The sequence below is a fragment of the Crinia signifera genome, chromosome 11 (genome assembly GCF_055691185.1).
Source record: "Crinia signifera chromosome 11, ASM5569118v1, whole genome shotgun sequence".
Lineage (NCBI taxonomy): Eukaryota > Metazoa > Chordata > Amphibia > Anura > Myobatrachidae > Crinia > Crinia signifera.
The window spans coordinates 56,859,701-56,876,995 of NC_139227.1; the positions used below are offsets into that span (position 1 = coordinate 56,859,701).

General features: G+C 49.1%; 1 protein-coding gene across 3 annotated transcripts in view; it reads left to right on the forward strand.

Annotated features, from left to right (window-relative positions):
* The first annotated feature begins 8,253 nt into the window (after nt 1-8,253).
* CNGB1 (cyclic nucleotide gated channel subunit beta 1) overlaps nt 8,254-17,295 on the forward strand; it is a 141,212-nt gene continuing 132,170 nt past the window's right edge. The window contains exons 1-2 of one of the 3 annotated variants that reach the window (XM_083164819.1): nt 8,254-9,255; nt 16,682-16,775. In XM_083164819.1, coding sequence (XP_083020945.1) covers nt 16,689-16,775 — 87 coding nt within the window. In that variant the 5' untranslated portion in view covers nt 8,254-9,255; nt 16,682-16,688. Of the gene's footprint in view, nt 9,256-16,681; nt 16,776-17,295 lie in introns of those variants that run through there. The other 2 variants (XM_083164820.1, XM_083164818.1) reach the window with 2 other exon arrangements.

Below are 17,295 nucleotides of genomic sequence, written 5' to 3' on the forward strand. Positions count from 1 at the left end.
TAAAAATCATGAGCGCTATCCGCCGGGCTATGCGGAAGCGCTTCTAGGGCGGGATGTATCAACGCTTACCGTGGCGTTGACATCCCGTTTTCGCGTTCGTCACTTGTTCGCCTGATGTATTAATAAAGTTTTCGTTTTCTGTTGTTGAAAAAACTCCGCCGGGTTGAAGTATCGCGGAGTTTCCGGCGCGAAACATCCTCCCATTGGACAGCATTGTAGCTGAAGCGCTGTGTGATGTATTAACACTCGCAGCGCTCAGCTTCTCTTCCATATAATTCGCCTTATATTGCTGGCGAACTGTAGTTGTGCCAGTTCAATTATTAAAGTATAATGTACTTTTACAGTGTGTTATTTACCTTATGAAAACAGGTTGTGCTGTGGGATGTATTTTACTTGTATGGGAGGCAAGATTGGTTCTTTTTTGGAAGGTGTGAGGCACAGATCATCAGGGCTAGGCAAGAGGCAGTGAGGTGTGAGGCACACTGCCTCTTGCCTAGCCCTGATGATCTGTGCCTCACACCTTCCAAAAAAGAACCAATCTTGCCTCCCATACAAGTAAAATACATCCCACAGCACAACCTTTTTTCATAAGGTAAATAACACACTGTAAAAATACATTATACTTTAATAATTGAACTGTCACAACTGCAGTTCGCCAGCAAGTCAAACAAAAGCTGAGCGCTGCGAGCCAGGGAAACCCAGCCAGCAGCAGGACGCATCTGCGCATGCGCACAAAAAAAAAAAAAACGAAAAGATTCCGACGGAGGTCTGCATTACCGCAGACCTAAGAAACAAGGGGAAAAATCATACATAACGCGGAAAACTCCGCAAAAAGCCTGCGAAAACAGCACGAAAAAAAGGACTCCACTTCACTACAGAAATGCGAGTATTGATAAATCCCGCCCCTAGTGTGAAAACTCTGGCAGCACGGCGCACGCTGATCTCAGCCAATCAGCGTGCTGCCACAGCGCCGTAGGACAGGTACCCCCCGGCACCGGGGCGCCTCCACCCCGACTTGCCTGGGGCGCTCCGGTGCTGTATAGACGTCTCCCCTCCGCAATGTCACCAGCAGCAAATGTGGCGCTGTACACACATCTCCACTCAGTAATGTCACCAGCAGCAGATGTGGCGCCGTAAACACACGTCTCCCATCAGCAATGTCACCAACAGCAGATGTGGTGCCATACAGATGTCTCCCCTCAGTAATGTCACCAGCAGCAGATGTTGCACCATGCAGACATCTCCCCTCAATAATGTTACCAGCAGCAGATGTAGCACCGTACAGACTTCTCCCTCAGTAATGTCACCAGCAGCAGATGTAGCGTCATACTGACGTCTCCCCTCAGTAATGTCACCAACAGCAGATGTAGTAATGGTGACATTACTGAGAGGAAAAGTCTGTACGTCTTTTCCTCTCAGTAATGTCACCAACAGCTTATGTAGCGTCATACAGACGTCTTCCCTTAGTAATGTCACAAGCAGCATATGTAGCTCAGTACAGACTTCTCCTCTCAGTAATGTTGCAAGAAGCATACTGTATCTAGTGCAGTACAGACGTCTCCCCTCAGTAATGTCAACAGCAGCAGATGTGCGCCTTAAAGATGCCTCCCCTCAGTAATGTCAACAGCAGCAGATCTGGTACTGTACAGACGTCTACCCTCAGTAATATCATCCGCAGTCTATGTAACGCTGTACACACATATCAGTAATGTTGGCAGCAGCAGATGTAGTGCCGTACACATGTCTCAGTAATGGCTATCGCCACCCCAGGCTGCGGATGTAGCACCGTACAGACGTCGCCCCTCAGTAATGTCATCAGCAGCAGATGTAGCACCTTAGAGGAGTCTCCCCTCAATAATGTCACCAACAGCAGATGTAGCATCGTACACACATATCAGTAATGTCAGCAGCAGATGTAGCGTCGTAGAGACATCGCCCCTCAGTAATGTCACCAGCAGCAGATGTAGCGTAGTACACACATATCAGTAATGTCAGCAGCAGATGTAGCTTCATACAGACGTCGCCCCTCAGTAATGTCACCAACAGCAGATGTAGCACCGTACACACATATCAGTAATGTCAGCAGCAGATGTAGCGTCGTAGAGACATCGCCCCTCAGTAATGTCACCAGCAGCAGATGTAGCGTAGTACACACATATCAGTAATGTCAGCAGCAGATGTAGCTTCATACAGACGTCGCCCCTCAGTAGTGTCATCAGCAGCAGATGTAGCACCGTAGAGGTGTCTCCCCTCAGTAATGTCACCAGCAGCATATGTAGCACCTTACAGATGTCTCCCGTCAGTAATGTCACCAGCAGCATATGTAGCGCAGTACAGACGTCTCCCCTTAGTAATGTCCCCAGCAGCAGATGTAGGACCGTACAGACATCTACCCTAACTAATGTCATCAGCAGCACATGTGGCGCCGTACACACATATCAGTAATGTCTGCAGCAGCAGATGTAGCCCTGTACACACGTCTTAGTAATGTCTATCTCCCCCCAGGCTGCAGATGTAGCACCGTACAGACATCTTCCCTCAGTAATGTCACCAGCAGCAGATGTAGCCCCGTACAGACATCACCCCTCAGTAATGTCACCAGCAGCAGATGTAGCAACATACAGATGTCTCCCCGCAGTAATGTCACCAGCAGCAGATGTAGCACCGTAGAGCCTTCGCCTTTCAGTAGTGTCACCAGCAGCAGATGTAGCATGTGTCACAAGCAGCATATGTAACACCGTACAGTTGTCTCCCCTCAGTAATGTCACCAGCAGCAGATGTGGCACCGTAGAGACGTAGCCCTTCAGTAATGTCATCAGCAGCAGATGTAGCACCGTACAGACGTCTCCCCTTAGTAATGTCACGAGCAGCATATGTAGCGCAGTACAGACATCTTCCCTCAGTAAGTTCACCAGCAGCAGAAGTAGCGCCATACAGACATCTCCCCTCATTAGTGTCACCAGCAGCAGATGTAGCATCATACAGACGTCTCCCCTCAGTATTGTCACCAGCAGCAGATTTAGCACCGTACAGACGTCTCCCATCAGAAATGTCATCAGCAGCAGATGCAGCACCGTACAGACTTCTCCCCTCAGCAATGTCACAAGCAGCATATGTGGCGCTGTACATGCATCTCCCAGCATAATTTGTAGCACCATATAGACGTCCCCCCTCAGCAATGTCACCAGCAGCAAATGTGGCGCTGTACACACATCTCCGCTCAGTAATGTCACCAGCAGCAGATGTGGCGCCGTATACACACGTCTCCCATCAGCAATGTCACCAGCAGCAGATGTTGCACCATGCAGACATCTCCCCTCAATAATGTTACCAGCAGCAGATGTAGCACCGTACAGACTTCTCCCTCAGTAATGTCACTAGCAGCAGATGTAGCGTCATACAGACGTCTTCCCTCAGTAATGTCACCGGCAGCAGATGTAGCACTGTACAGATGTCTCCCCTCAGAAATGTCATCAGCTGCAGATGTAGCACCGTACAGACTTCTCCCCTCAGTAATGTCACCAACAGCAGATGTAGCTCTGTACAGACTTTTCCTCTCAGTAATGTCACCAACAGCTTATGTAGCGTCATACAGACGTCTTCCCTTAGTAATGTCACAAGCAGCATATGTAGCGCAGTACAGAAGTCTCCTCTCAGTAATGTCGCAAGAAGCATACTGTATGTAGTGCAGTACAGACGTCTCCCTTCAGTAATGTCAACAGCAGCAGATGTAGCGCCTTAAAGATGTCTCCCCTCAGTAATGTCAACAGTAGCAGATGTGGTACCCTCAGTAATGTCATCCGCAGTCTATGTAACGCTGTACACACATATCAGTAATGTCGGCAGCAGCAGATGTAGTGCCGTACACATGTCTCTGTAATGGCTATCGCCACCCCAGGCTGCGGATGTAGCACCGTACAGACGTCGCCCCTCAGTAATGTCATCAGCAGCAGATGTAGCACCGTAGAGGAGTCTCCCCTCCAGTAATGTCACCAACAGCAGATGTAGCACTGTACACACATATCAGTAATATCAGCAGCAGATGTAGCGTCGTAGAGACATCGCCCCTCAGTAATTTCACCAGCAGCAGATGTAGCGTAGTACACACATATCAGTAATGTCAGCAGCACATGTAGCTTCATACAGACGTCGCCCCTCAGTAGTGTCATCAGCAGCAGATGTAGCACCGTAGAGGTGTCTACCCTCAGTATTGTCACCAGCAGCATATGTAGCACCTTACAGACGTCTCCCGTCAGTAATGTCACCAGCAGCATATGTGGCGCAGTACAGACGTCTCCCCTTAGTAATGTCACCAGCAGCAGATGTAGGACCGTACAGACGTCTACCCTAACTAATGTCATCAGCAGCACATGTAGTGCCGTACACACATATCAGTAATATCTGCAGCAGCAGATGTAGCCCTGTACACACGTCTTAGTAATGTCTATCTCCCCCCAGGCTGCAGATGTAGCACTGTACAGACATCACCCCTCAGTAATGTCACCAGCAGCAGATGTAGCACCATACAGATGTCTCCCCACAGTAATGTCACCAGCAGCAGATGTAGCACGTGTCACAAGCAGCATATGTAACACCACACAGTTGTCTCCCCTCAGCAATGTCACCAGCAGCAAATGTGGCAACGTAAACACACGTCTCCCATCAGCAATGTCACCAACAGCAGATGTGGTGCCATACAGATGTCTCCCCTCAGTAATGTCACCAGCAGCAGATGTAGCACCGTACAGACTTCTCCCTCAGTAATGTCACCAGCAGCAGATGTAGCGTCATACAGACGTCTCCCCTCAGTAATGTCACCAACAGCAGATGTAGCACCATACCGACTTCTCCCCTCAGTAATGTCACCAGCAGCAGATGTAGCACCGTACAGACTTCTCTCAGTAATGTCACCAACAGCTTATGTAGCATCATACAGACGTCTTCCCTCAGTAATGTCGCAAGCAGCATACTGTATGTAGTGCAGTACAGATGTCTCCCCTCAGTAATGTCAACAGCAGCAGATGTAGGGGGAGATTCTCTAAGTGAAAAATGCGGTTTTGCTGTAAGCATCCCCCGCCGGGTTACCGTGGCGGGGGGCATCGCCAGAAAAATCTGGCGATGCCCCATAGAAGCTAATGGGCTTCTACCGCAACCCTCCGCCGCCCCGCGCCGACCCCCCGCCGCCCCGCATTGCCCCCTCCCCCTCACCTGTGTCCGGGCAGCACAGCGCAGTGCTGCCCGGACCTGTGACCTCCTCCCTGCACTGATCCTCTTCCGGGTGCAGGGAGGAGGAGAGCCCGGCGCAGCAGCGCCGGGTGTGTGAGGGAGGGGGGAGCCGCCGGGACCTGGTGGGACCCGGCGACTCTCACCGTAAAGGACAGCTCTTAACGCAAGAGCTGTCCTTTGCCTTAATTATCGCATATGTTACAACATATGCGATAATTAAATATGCGATGGGGGGCGGAGATTCTTAGAGAATCTCCCCCGTAGTGCCTTAAAGATGTCTCCCCTCAGTAATGTCAACAGCAGCAGATGTCTACCCTCAGTAATGTCATCCGCAGTCTATGTAACGCCGAACAAACATATCAGTAATGTCAACAGCAGCAGATGTCTACCCTCAGTAATGTCATCCGCAGTCTATGTAACGCCGTACACACATATCTGTAATGTCAGCAGCAGCAGATGTAGTGCTGTACACATGTCTCAGTAATGTCTATCGCCCCCCCAGGCTGTGGATGTAGCACCATACAGACGTCGCCCCTCAGTTAGGTCATCAGCAGCAGATGTAGCACCATACAGATGTCTCCCCTCAGTAATGTCACCAACAGCAGATGTAGCACCGTACACACATATCAGTAATGTCAGCAGCAGATGTAGCATCGTACAGACATCTCCCATCAATAATGTCACCAGTAGAAGATGGAGCACCGTATAGATGTCTCCCCTCAGTAATGTCACCAGCAGCATATGTAGCACCGTAGAGACATCGCCCTTTGGTAATGTCACCAGCAGCAGATATAGCACCGTACAGATGTCTCCCATCAGAAAAGTCAGCAGCAGCAGATGTAGCACCGTACAGACATCTCTCCTCAGCAATGTCACCAGCAGCAGATGTAGCACCGTAGAGATGTCGCCCTTCAATAATGTCACCAGCAGCAGATGTAGCACCGTACAGACGTCTCCTCTCGGTAATGTCACAAGCAGCATATGTACCGTAGCACAGACATTTTCCCCAAGTTATGTTACCAGCAGCAGAAGCAGCACGATACAGACATCTCCCCTCAGTAATGTCAGCAGCAGCAGATGTAGTGCCGTACACGTCTCAGTAATGTCTATCTCCCCTCACCAGCAGCAGATGTGGCGTCAAACAGACGTCTCCCCTCAATATTGTCACCAGCAGCAGATGTACACCATACAGATGTCTCCCCTCAGTAATGTCACCAACAGCAGATGTAGCACCGTACAGACGTCTTCCCTCAGTAATGTCGCAAGCAGCATACTGTATGTAGTGCAGTACAGATGTCTCCCCTCAGTAATGTCAACAGCAGCAGATGTAGGGGGAGATTCTCTAAGTGAAAAATGCGGTTTTGCTGTAAGCATCCCCCGCCGGGTTACCGTGGCGGGGGGCATCGCCAGAAAAATCTGGCGATGCCCCATAGAAGCTAATGGGCTTCTACCGCAACCCTCCGCCGCCCCGCGCCGACCCCCCGCCGCCCCGCATTGCCCCCTCCCCCTCACCTGTGTCCGGGCAGCACAGTGCAGTGCTGCCCGGACCTGTGACCTCCTCCCTGCACTGATCCTCTTCCGGGTGCAGGGAGGAGGAGAGCCCGGCGCAGCAGCGCCGGGTGTGTGAGGGAGGGGGGAGCCGCCGGGACCTGGTGGGACCCGGCGACTCTCACCGTAAAGGACAGCTCTTAACGCAAGAGCTGTCCTTTGCCTTAATTATCGCATATGTTACAACATATGCGATAATTAAATATGCGATGGGGGGCGGAGATTCTTAGAGAATCTCCCCCGTAGTGCCTTAAAGATGTCTCCCCTCAGTAATGTCAACAGCAGCAGATGTCTACCCTCAGTAATGTCATCCGCAGTCTATGTAACGCCGAACAAACATATCAGTAATGTCAACAGCAGCAGATGTCTACCCTCAGTAATGTCATCCGCAGTCTATGTAACGCCGTACACACATATCTGTAATGTCAGCAGCAGCAGATGTAGTGCTGTACACATGTCTCAGTAATGTCTATCGCCCCCCCAGGCTGTGGATGTAGCACCATACAGACGTCGCCCCTCAGTTAGGTCATCAGCAGCAGATGTAGCACCATACAGATGTCTCCCCTCAGTAATGTCACCAACAGCAGATGTAGCACCGTACACACATATCAGTAATGTCAGCAGCAGATGTAGCATCGTACAGACATCTCCCATCAATAATGTCACCAGTAGAAGATGGAGCACCGTATAGATGTCTCCCCTCAGTAATGTCACCAGCAGCATATGTAGCACCGTAGAGACATCGCCCTTTGGTAATGTCACCAGCAGCAGATATAGCACCGTACAGATGTCTCCCATCAGAAAAGTCAGCAGCAGCAGATGTAGCACCGTACAGACATCTCTCCTCAGCAATGTCACCAGCAGCAGATGTAGCACCGTAGAGATGTCGCCCTTCAATAATGTCACCAGCAGCAGATGTAGCACCGTACAGACGTCTCCTCTCGGTAATGTCACAAGCAGCATATGTACCGTAGCACAGACATTTTCCCCAAGTTATGTTACCAGCAGCAGAAGCAGCACGATACAGACATCTCCCCTCAGTAATGTCAGCAGCAGCAGATGTAGTGCCGTACACGTCTCAGTAATGTCTATCTCCCCTCACCAGCAGCAGATGTGGCGTCAAACAGACGTCTCCCCTCAATATTGTCACCAGCAGCAGATGTACACCATACAGATGTCTCCCCTCAGTAATGTCACCAACAGCAGATGTAGCACCGTACAGATGTCTCACCTCAGCAATGTCACCAACAGCAGATGTAGCACCGTACACACATTTCAGTAATGTCAGCAGCAGCAGCAGATGTAGCATCATACAGACATCTCCCCTCAGTAATGTCACCAGTAGAAGATGTAGCACCGTATAGATGTCTCCCCTCAGTAATGTCACCAGCAGCATATGTAGCACCGTAGAGACTTCGCCCTTCAGTAATGTCACCAGCAGCAGATGTAGCACCGTACAGACGTCTCCCATCACAAATGTCATCAGCAGCAGATGTAGCACCATACAGACTTCTCCCCTCAGCAATATCACCAGCAGCAGATGTAGCACCGTACAGATGTCTTCCTTCAGTAATGTCACCAGCAGCAGATATAGCACCGTACAGATGTCTCACCTCAGCAATGTCGCCAGCAGCTGATGTAGAGATGTCGCCCTTCAGTAATGTCACCAGCAGCAGATGTAGCACCATACAGACGTCTCCCCTCGGTAATGCCACAAGCAGCATATGTAGTGCAGTACAGACGTCTTCCCCAAGTAATGTTACCAGCAGCAGAAGTAGCGCCATACAGACATCTCCCCTCAGTAATGTCAGCAGCAGCAGATGTAGTGCCATACACATGTCTCAGTAATGTCTATCTCCTCTCACCAGCAGCAGATGTGGCGTCAAACAGACGTCTCCCCTCAGTATTGTCACCAGCAGCAGATGTACACCAAACAGATGTCTCCCCTCAGTAATGTCACCAACAGCAGATGTAGCACCGTACACACATTTCAGTAATGTCAGCAGCAGATGTAGCACCATCGAGGCGTCTCCCCTTAGTAATGTCACCAGCAGCAGATGTAGCACCATACAGACGTCTCTCCTCTGTAATGTCACCAGCAGCATATGTAACGCAGTACACACATCACACCTCACTAATGTCACGAACAGCATCTGTAGCGCCGTACACACATATCAGTAATGTCTATCTCCCCAAGGCTGCAGATGTCCTGTTACCACAGTGACAGCGAGGATGACAACAAACTCACACAGTAAGTCCCATCATCTCCTGACGTTCAGGTCCCTGGTAACGGTAGCTCGGCAACCCTTACTCTTCCCTAGCAACCACCCAGCTTCCCCTGGTGACAGTCCCTGGGCGAGGAATCATGTTACCTGGAGATTAGCAGTAATCCTGCGCCGGCCATTGCCCAGCTGTCATTGCCCAGTGCAGAGGAGAGACCCCCGGGAACGGGCCCTGTGCTGCGTAGCCCCTCCATGCCAAGTAGGTGCCACTATAATGTAATCATGTGTGCCTCAAAACTATAGCAATGTGTGATGCCAGGATTGCATGTTATATATAGCAGGGTATTACACAGGTATACATGTATCATCGCATGTGCAGGTATGACACAGGTGTACATGTATCATTGCATGTGCAGGGTATTACACAGGTGTACATATATCATTGCATGTGCTGGGTATTAGACATGTGCACATGTATCATCTAATGTGCAGGGTATTACACAGGTGTACATGTTTCAGTAAGAGAGGTGTGTGCAGGTATTACATATGTGTACATTTATCAGTAAGAAAGATGTGTGCTGGGGTGTGTGCAGGGTATTGCACAGGTTTACATGTATCATTGCGTGTGTTGGGTATTAAACAGGTGTACAAGTATTATCGCGTGTGCAGGACATTTCACGCATGTATCATTGCGTGTGTTGGGTATTTCACAAGTGTACATGTATCATTGTGTGTGCTGGGTATTAAACAGGTGTACATGTATCATTGCATGGGCAGTTTTTACGCAGGTGTACATGATTAGGGTTACCACCTAGTCCCTTTAATTCCGGACACATATTAATTACACAGGTTCTGTGGCTGGCTGACTTCAAGACTCCACTTCACCTGATTTTAAACTGCCACAGAACCTGTGTAATTAACATGTGTCCGGAATTAAAGGGACTAGGTGGTAACCCTATGTACATGTATCATTGCGTTTGCAGGTATTACACAATTGTACATGTATTCGCATGTGCAGGGTATTACACAGGTGTATATGTATCAGTAAGAGAGGTGTGTGCAGGGTATTACACAGGTGTACATGTATCATCTTGTGTGCAGGGTATTACACAGGTGTACATGTATCATCATGTGTGCAGGATATTATGCTGGTGTACATGTATCAACGTGTGTCCAGGGTATTACACAGGTGTATATGTATCATCACATTTGCAGGGTATTACACAGGTGTACATGTCACATCATGTGTGAAGGGTATTACACAGGTGTACATGTAGGGTTACCAACTCATCCCTTTAATCCGGGACACATATTAATTACACAGGTTCTGTGGCAGTTTAAAACCAGGTGAAATGGAGTCTTGAGGTGTGGCAGTTTAAAACCAGGTGAAAGCCAGCCACAGAACCTGTGTAATTAATATGTGTCCTGGATTAAATGGATGAGTTGGTAACCATATATACATGTATCATCGCGTGTGCAGCTTATTACACAGGTGTACATGTATCATCATGTGTGCAGGGTAATACATAGGTGTACATGTATTGTATCATCGCGTGTGAAGGGTATTGCACAGATGTATACAGTATGTATCAGTAAAGGTACCCATAGACGGTCCGTTCCCGGTAGGGTTACCACCTAGTCCCTTTAATTCCGGACACATATTAATAATACAGGTTCTGTGGCTTGCTGACTTCAAGACTCCACTTCACCTGATTTTAAACTGCCACAGAACCTGTGTAATTAACATGTGTCCGGAATTAAAGGGACTAGGTGGTAACCCTAGTTCCCGGACCGTCCGTTTTGTACTATGCGATGCGCGCTCCCGCGCATCACATAGTACGGTACAAAAAGTATGTGCTGCACATACTTTTTGTACTAGCTATACATCGCATCGGATGGCATTGCATGCACACCGCATGCACTAGGCATGCGATCCGATGCGATGCATGCTAATTAAGACCCGAACGGATCCAATTAACGGACCGTGTATGGGTACCTTTAGAGTGGTGTGTGCAGGGTATTACACAGATGTATACAGTATGTATCAGTAAGAGAGGTATGAGTGCAGGGTATTTCACAGGTGTATATGTATCAGTAATGCAGCCCACACACGCACCAATTCCAGCGTGCGTTGTGGGCTTAACTAGCACACACAGCATCGCATCGTATGCCTTGTGCATACGATGTGCATGCGATGCGATGCTGTGCTAGAAAAAGCTGGTACAAAAAGTATGTGCAGCACATACTTTTTGTACTGTGCGATGAGGTGCCACGGGAACGCACACCCCATTGTACAGCATCGCACCGCCCGCCCGCCCGCATCGGTGCGTGTGTGGCCTGCATAAGAGAGGTGTGTGTTACTAGTCTATGTGGTAGAGCAGGCATTCCGAACCACGGTCCTCAAGGCACACCAACATTGCAGGTTTTAGTGATATCCAGGCTTGAACACAGGTGACTTAATTAGTACCTGAGTGATTCTGATTAAACCATCTGTGCTGAAGCCTGGAGCCTAAAACCTGCACTGTTGGTGTGCCTTGATGACCGTGGTTGGGAATGACTGAGGTAGAGGCACACAGATGGGGTTGGGATCATTTGGTCTACAGCATGATGGTCGACATTCATTAGGTCGACATGGTTATAGGTCAAAAGGTCGTTAGTCCGACAAAGTGTATAGGTCTGGGGTAGCCAACTCCAGTCCTCAAGAGCTACCCACAGTTAATGTTTTCCAGATCTCCTCACAGAATCACAAGTGAAGTAATTAGCTCCACCTGTGGATCTTTTAAAATGTGTCAGCGAGTAATGAGTGCACATTTGCAGCAGCTAGGTTGTCTGGAAATTGTGAACTGTTGGTAGCTCTCGAGGACTGGAGTTGGCTACCACTGTTCTAGGTCGACATTTAAAAGGTCGACATGGGGTTTTTCACTGTTTTTTTACCTGAATGTCAACACAGTCAACATGGACACAGTTTAAAGTGCTACGCATCGCTTGCCATGTGTCGGGCACACTATTTTATTCTCCCACCACGCCCTAGTGGATGGTAGGGCATGAAATACGGCTCAAAACACAGTGAAAAACCCCATGTCGAACTAATGACCTGTCGAACTAACGACCTATCGAACTAATGACCTTTCGACATTTTCCCACGTTGACCTTTTCCCATGTCGACCTAATGGTGTTGACCTAATGACTGTCGACCATCATGCTGCAGACCAAATGACCGCATCCCCACAGATGACTGGTCACCGGTAGATGATGCAGAGGCACACAGATGATTGGTCACCGGTCGATGAGACGGAGGCACACAGATGACTGGTTTCTGGTAGATGAGGTGGAGGCACAAATATGACCGATAACTGGTTGATGAGGCGGAGACACACAGATGACTGGTCAGGGTCTGGATCAGTTGGTCACCAGCAAGTTGTTAGACAGTCATTACGTTGATTCCATAAGGTCGATATGCATTTAGGTCGACATGTGTCTAGGTCAACATGCAGGAAGGTCAACATGAGTCTAGGTTGACATGGGTTAGGTCAACAGGGTCATAAGGTCCACAAGAGTAAGGTTGACAGGGTCATTAGTTCGACATGGGTAGGGTCGACAGTGAAAAACTCAACATTTTTTTTTTTATTATTTAAAAAAAGTTACCCTTATGTTGACACAGTCAACATAAACACAAAAATGTACCACCGCATCCCCTCGCATGACTCGCCATGCTTTGGGCACACTATTTTATTCTCTCACCATGCCCTAGTGGATGTAGGGCATGAAATACCACCTGTTGGCCCAAAAAACAGAAAAAAAAAAAACATGTCGACCTAACCCATATCGACCTAATGACCCTGTCGATCTAACCCATGTCGACCTAATGACCATGTCGACCTAAAGTCATGTCGACCAAAAGTCATGTGGACCTATCTGCATGTCGTCCTAGTGGTGTTGACCTAATGCTTGTCAACCTACTTGGTGGTGAACCGGTTACCATATCCCACTGGTCACCGGTAGATGAGGCGGAGACACACAGATTACTGGTAGATGAGGTGGAGGCACATATATGACTAGTCACTGGTAGATGAGGCAGAGGCACACAGATGACTGGCCACTGGTAGATAAGACGAAGGCACACAGATGATTGGTCACCAGTAGATGAGGCAGAGGCACACAGATGACTGGTCACTGTTAGATGAGGTGGAGACACACAGATGACCGGTCACCAGTAGATGAGGCAGAGTCACACAGATGACTGGTCACCAGTAGATGAGGTGGAGGCACACAAATGACTGGTTACTGGTAGATGAAGTGGAGGCACATAGATGACTGGTCACTGGTAGATAATGTGGAGGCACACGGATGACTGGTCACCAGTAGATGAGGTGGAGGCACACAAATGACTGGTTACTGGTAGATGCAGTGGAGGCAAATATGTGACTAGTCACCAGTAGATGAGGTAGAGGTACACAAATGATGCCACTGGTAGATGATACTGAGGCACACAGATGATTGGACACCAGTAGATGAGGCAGAGGCACACAGATGACTGGACACTGGTAGATGAGGTGGAGACACACAGGTGACTGATCATTGGTAGATGAGGTGTTGGCACACAGATGACTGGTCACTGGTAGATAATGTGAAGGCACACAGGTCACTGGTAGATGAGGAGGAGGCACACAGATGACTTGTCACAAGTAGATGAGGCGTAAGCACACAGATGAATGGTCACCGGTAGATGAGGCAGAGGCACACAGATGAATGGTCATTGGTAGATGAGGTGGATGCACACAGATGACTGGTCACTGTCAGTTGAGGTGGAGGCACATATTTGACTAGTCAGTGGTAGATGAGGAGGAGGCACATATATGAATGATCACTGGTAGATTAGGCAAAGGCATACAGATGACAGATGACCGGTAGATTGGAGGCACATAGATGACTGCTCACCAGTAGATGAGACGGAGGCACACAGGTGACTGGTCACTTGTAGATGAGGTGGAGGCACACAGGTGACTGGTCACTTGTAGATGAGGTGGAGGCACACAGATGACTAGTCACCGGTAGAGGAGGTGGAGACACACAGATGACTGGTCACCAGTAGATGAGGCGGAGGCACACAGATGACTGGTCACTGGTAGATGAAGTGGAGACACACAGATGACCGGTCACCAGTAGATGAGGCAGAGTCACACAGATGACTGGTCACCGGTAGATGAGGCAGAGGCACTTATTTGACTGGTCACCGGTAGATGAGGCAGAGGCACTTATTTGACTGGTCACTGGTATATGAGGCGGAGGCACACAGATGACGAATCACTGGTAGATAAGGCGGAGGCACACAGATGACTGGTCACCGGTAGATGAGGTGGAGGCACACATATGACTTTTCACTGGTAGATGAGGTGGAGGCACACAGATGATGGATCACTAGTAGATGAGGTGGAGAGACACAGATGGTGGACCACTGGCAGATGAGGTGGAGGCACACAGATGATTGGTCACCGGTAGAGGAGGCGGAGGCACACAGATGACTAGTCACTGGTAGATGAGGTGGAGGCACACAGATGGTGGACCACTGGCAGATGAGGTGGAGGCACACAGATGATTGGTCACCGGTAGAGGAGGCGGAGGCACACAGATGACTAGTCACCGGTAGATGAGGCGGAGGCACACAGATAACAAGTCACTGGTAGATGAGGTTAAGGCACACAGATGACTGGTTACTGGTAGATGATGCGAAGGCACACAGACAACTAGTTACTGATAGATGAGGCAGAGACACAAAGATGACTGGTCACCAGTAGAGGAGGTGGAGGCACACAGATGACTGGTCACTGGTAGATGAGGTGGAGGCACATATATGACCAGTCACTTGTTAATGAGGCAGAGACACACAGATGACTGGTCAGGATCAGTTGGTCACCTGCAAGTTGTTAGACAGTCATTAGGTCGACACCATTAAGTTGACATGTGTCTAGGTCAACATGCAGGAAGGTCAACATGAGTCTAGGTCTATATGGGTTAGGTCGACAAAAGTAAGGCTGACAGGGTCATTAGTTCGACATGGGTAAGGTCGACAGTGAAAAACTCAGTTTTTTTTAATATTATTGTTTAATAAAAAGTTACCCTTATGTCGACGCAGTCAACATAAACACAAAAACGTACCACCGCATCCCCTCGCATGGCTCGCTGCGCTTGCCATGCCCGGGCACACTATTTTATTCTCCCTCCACGCCCTAGTGAATGGTAGGGCATGAAATATCACCTGTTGGCACATGTCGGCCCAAAAAACAGAAAAAAAAATGATGTCGACCTAATGACCCTGTTGACCTAATGACCCATATCGACCTAATGACCCTGTTGATCTAACACATGTCGACCTAATGACCCTGTCGTCAAAACTATGTCGATCTAATGACCCTGTCGACCTAACCCATGTCGACCTAAATTATTGTCGACCTATCTGCATGTCAACCTAGTTAATGCTTGTCAACTTACTTGGTGGTGACCCAATGACCGTATCCCACTGGTCACTGGTAGATGAGGCGGAGGCACACATATAATGGATCACTAGTAGATGAGGTGGAGAGACACAGATGATGGATCACTGGCAGATGAGGTGGAGGCACACAGATGAATGGTCACTCGTAGATGAGGCGGAGGCACACAGGTGAATGGTCACCGGTAGAGGAGGCGGAGGCACACAGATGACTGGTTACCGGTAGATGAGGCAAAGGCACTCAGATGGTGGATCACCTGTAGATGAGGCAGTGGCACACAGATGTCGGATCACAAATGACCGGTCACTGCTTAATAAGGCATAGGCACACAGATGACGGATCACCGTTAGATGAGCCAGAGGCATACAAAAGATAGATCATCTGTAGATGAGGTGGAAGCTCACAGATGATGGATCACCTGTAGAGGAGGTGGAGGCACACAGATGATGGCAACCAAATGACTGGTCACTGGTTAATGAGGCAGAGGCACACAGATGACGGATCACCGGTAGATGAGGCGTAGGCACACAGATGGTCACTGGTAGATGAGGCGGAGGCACACAGATGATTGATCACTGGTAGATGAGGCAAAGGCACATATATGAATGATCACTGGTAGAGTAGGCGGAGGTACACAGATGACAGATCACCGGTAGATGAGGTGGAGGCACACAGATGACGGTCACTGGCTATTGAGGTGGAGGCACATGGATGATGGATCACCAGTATATGAGGTGGAGGCACACAGATGACGGATCAACGGTAGATGAGGCAGAGGCACACAGATGACTGGTCACCAGTAGATGAGGTTGAGGCACACAGATGACTGGTCACTGGTAGATGAGGCAGAGCCACATCTGTGAATGATCACTAGTAGATTAGGCAGAGGCACACAGATGACGGATCAACAGTAGATGAGGCAGAGGCTCACAGATGACTGGTCACTAGTAGATGAGGCGGAGGCACACAGATGACTGGCCACTGGTATATGAGGTGGAGGCACATATATGACGGGTCACTGGTTAATGAGGCAGAGGCACACAGATCATGGATCATCGTAGATGAGGCGGGTCACCTGGCAGACACAATAATAGCGGCCATAGGAAACCTTTGTCCAGTGGTCCTTATCGACGGGGGTGATGCATTTGTGCTGCAATTCCCAAGGAATAATTGGCAAGTTCTCTCCTTACTCAGCAAGGTGATGGTGGAGTGCCCCCCTGATGTTCTGGACACCTCGTTTCTTGCACCGACTGTACCTGAAGAAGAGGCACGCCACCAGTATATACAGGTACCGATAACACCATTCTGCATGGACATGGGTGCAGGCATTATGTTAATCCATAGGGATCTGTCTGAGGGTTGTGTGGTCAGACTTCTCTATGGGGATGATCACAGTTTAAAAAAAAAAAAAGATTGAACAGTGAAAAAAAAATTAAATAAATAACAAACAAACAGAAAAAAATTAAACTGTGATGAACAATAAAAATACAACAAATCAATATAAAGGTATATAGACACCCGGGGGTATCATCAGTGGCGTAACTACTGTAAGGCAGCCCCAGCTGCCTCTTGGGGGAGCAAGTCACAGTGGGCTTTGTGTGGGCGCCAGCACCTGCTCGGCGCACTGATATGCTGCTGCCTGTTGCTGCCCACTGACTGAGCACGGAGGCTAGTCAACCGCTGCGCGGGTGCGGCCATGGCAGAGATGACATCCCTACACTGATTCAATTGACTGTGCACAGAGCTGGCTATTGGCTACTGTGTACAGGATGGGTGGACGGATGGACGTGCTAGGGCGGCCTGGGATG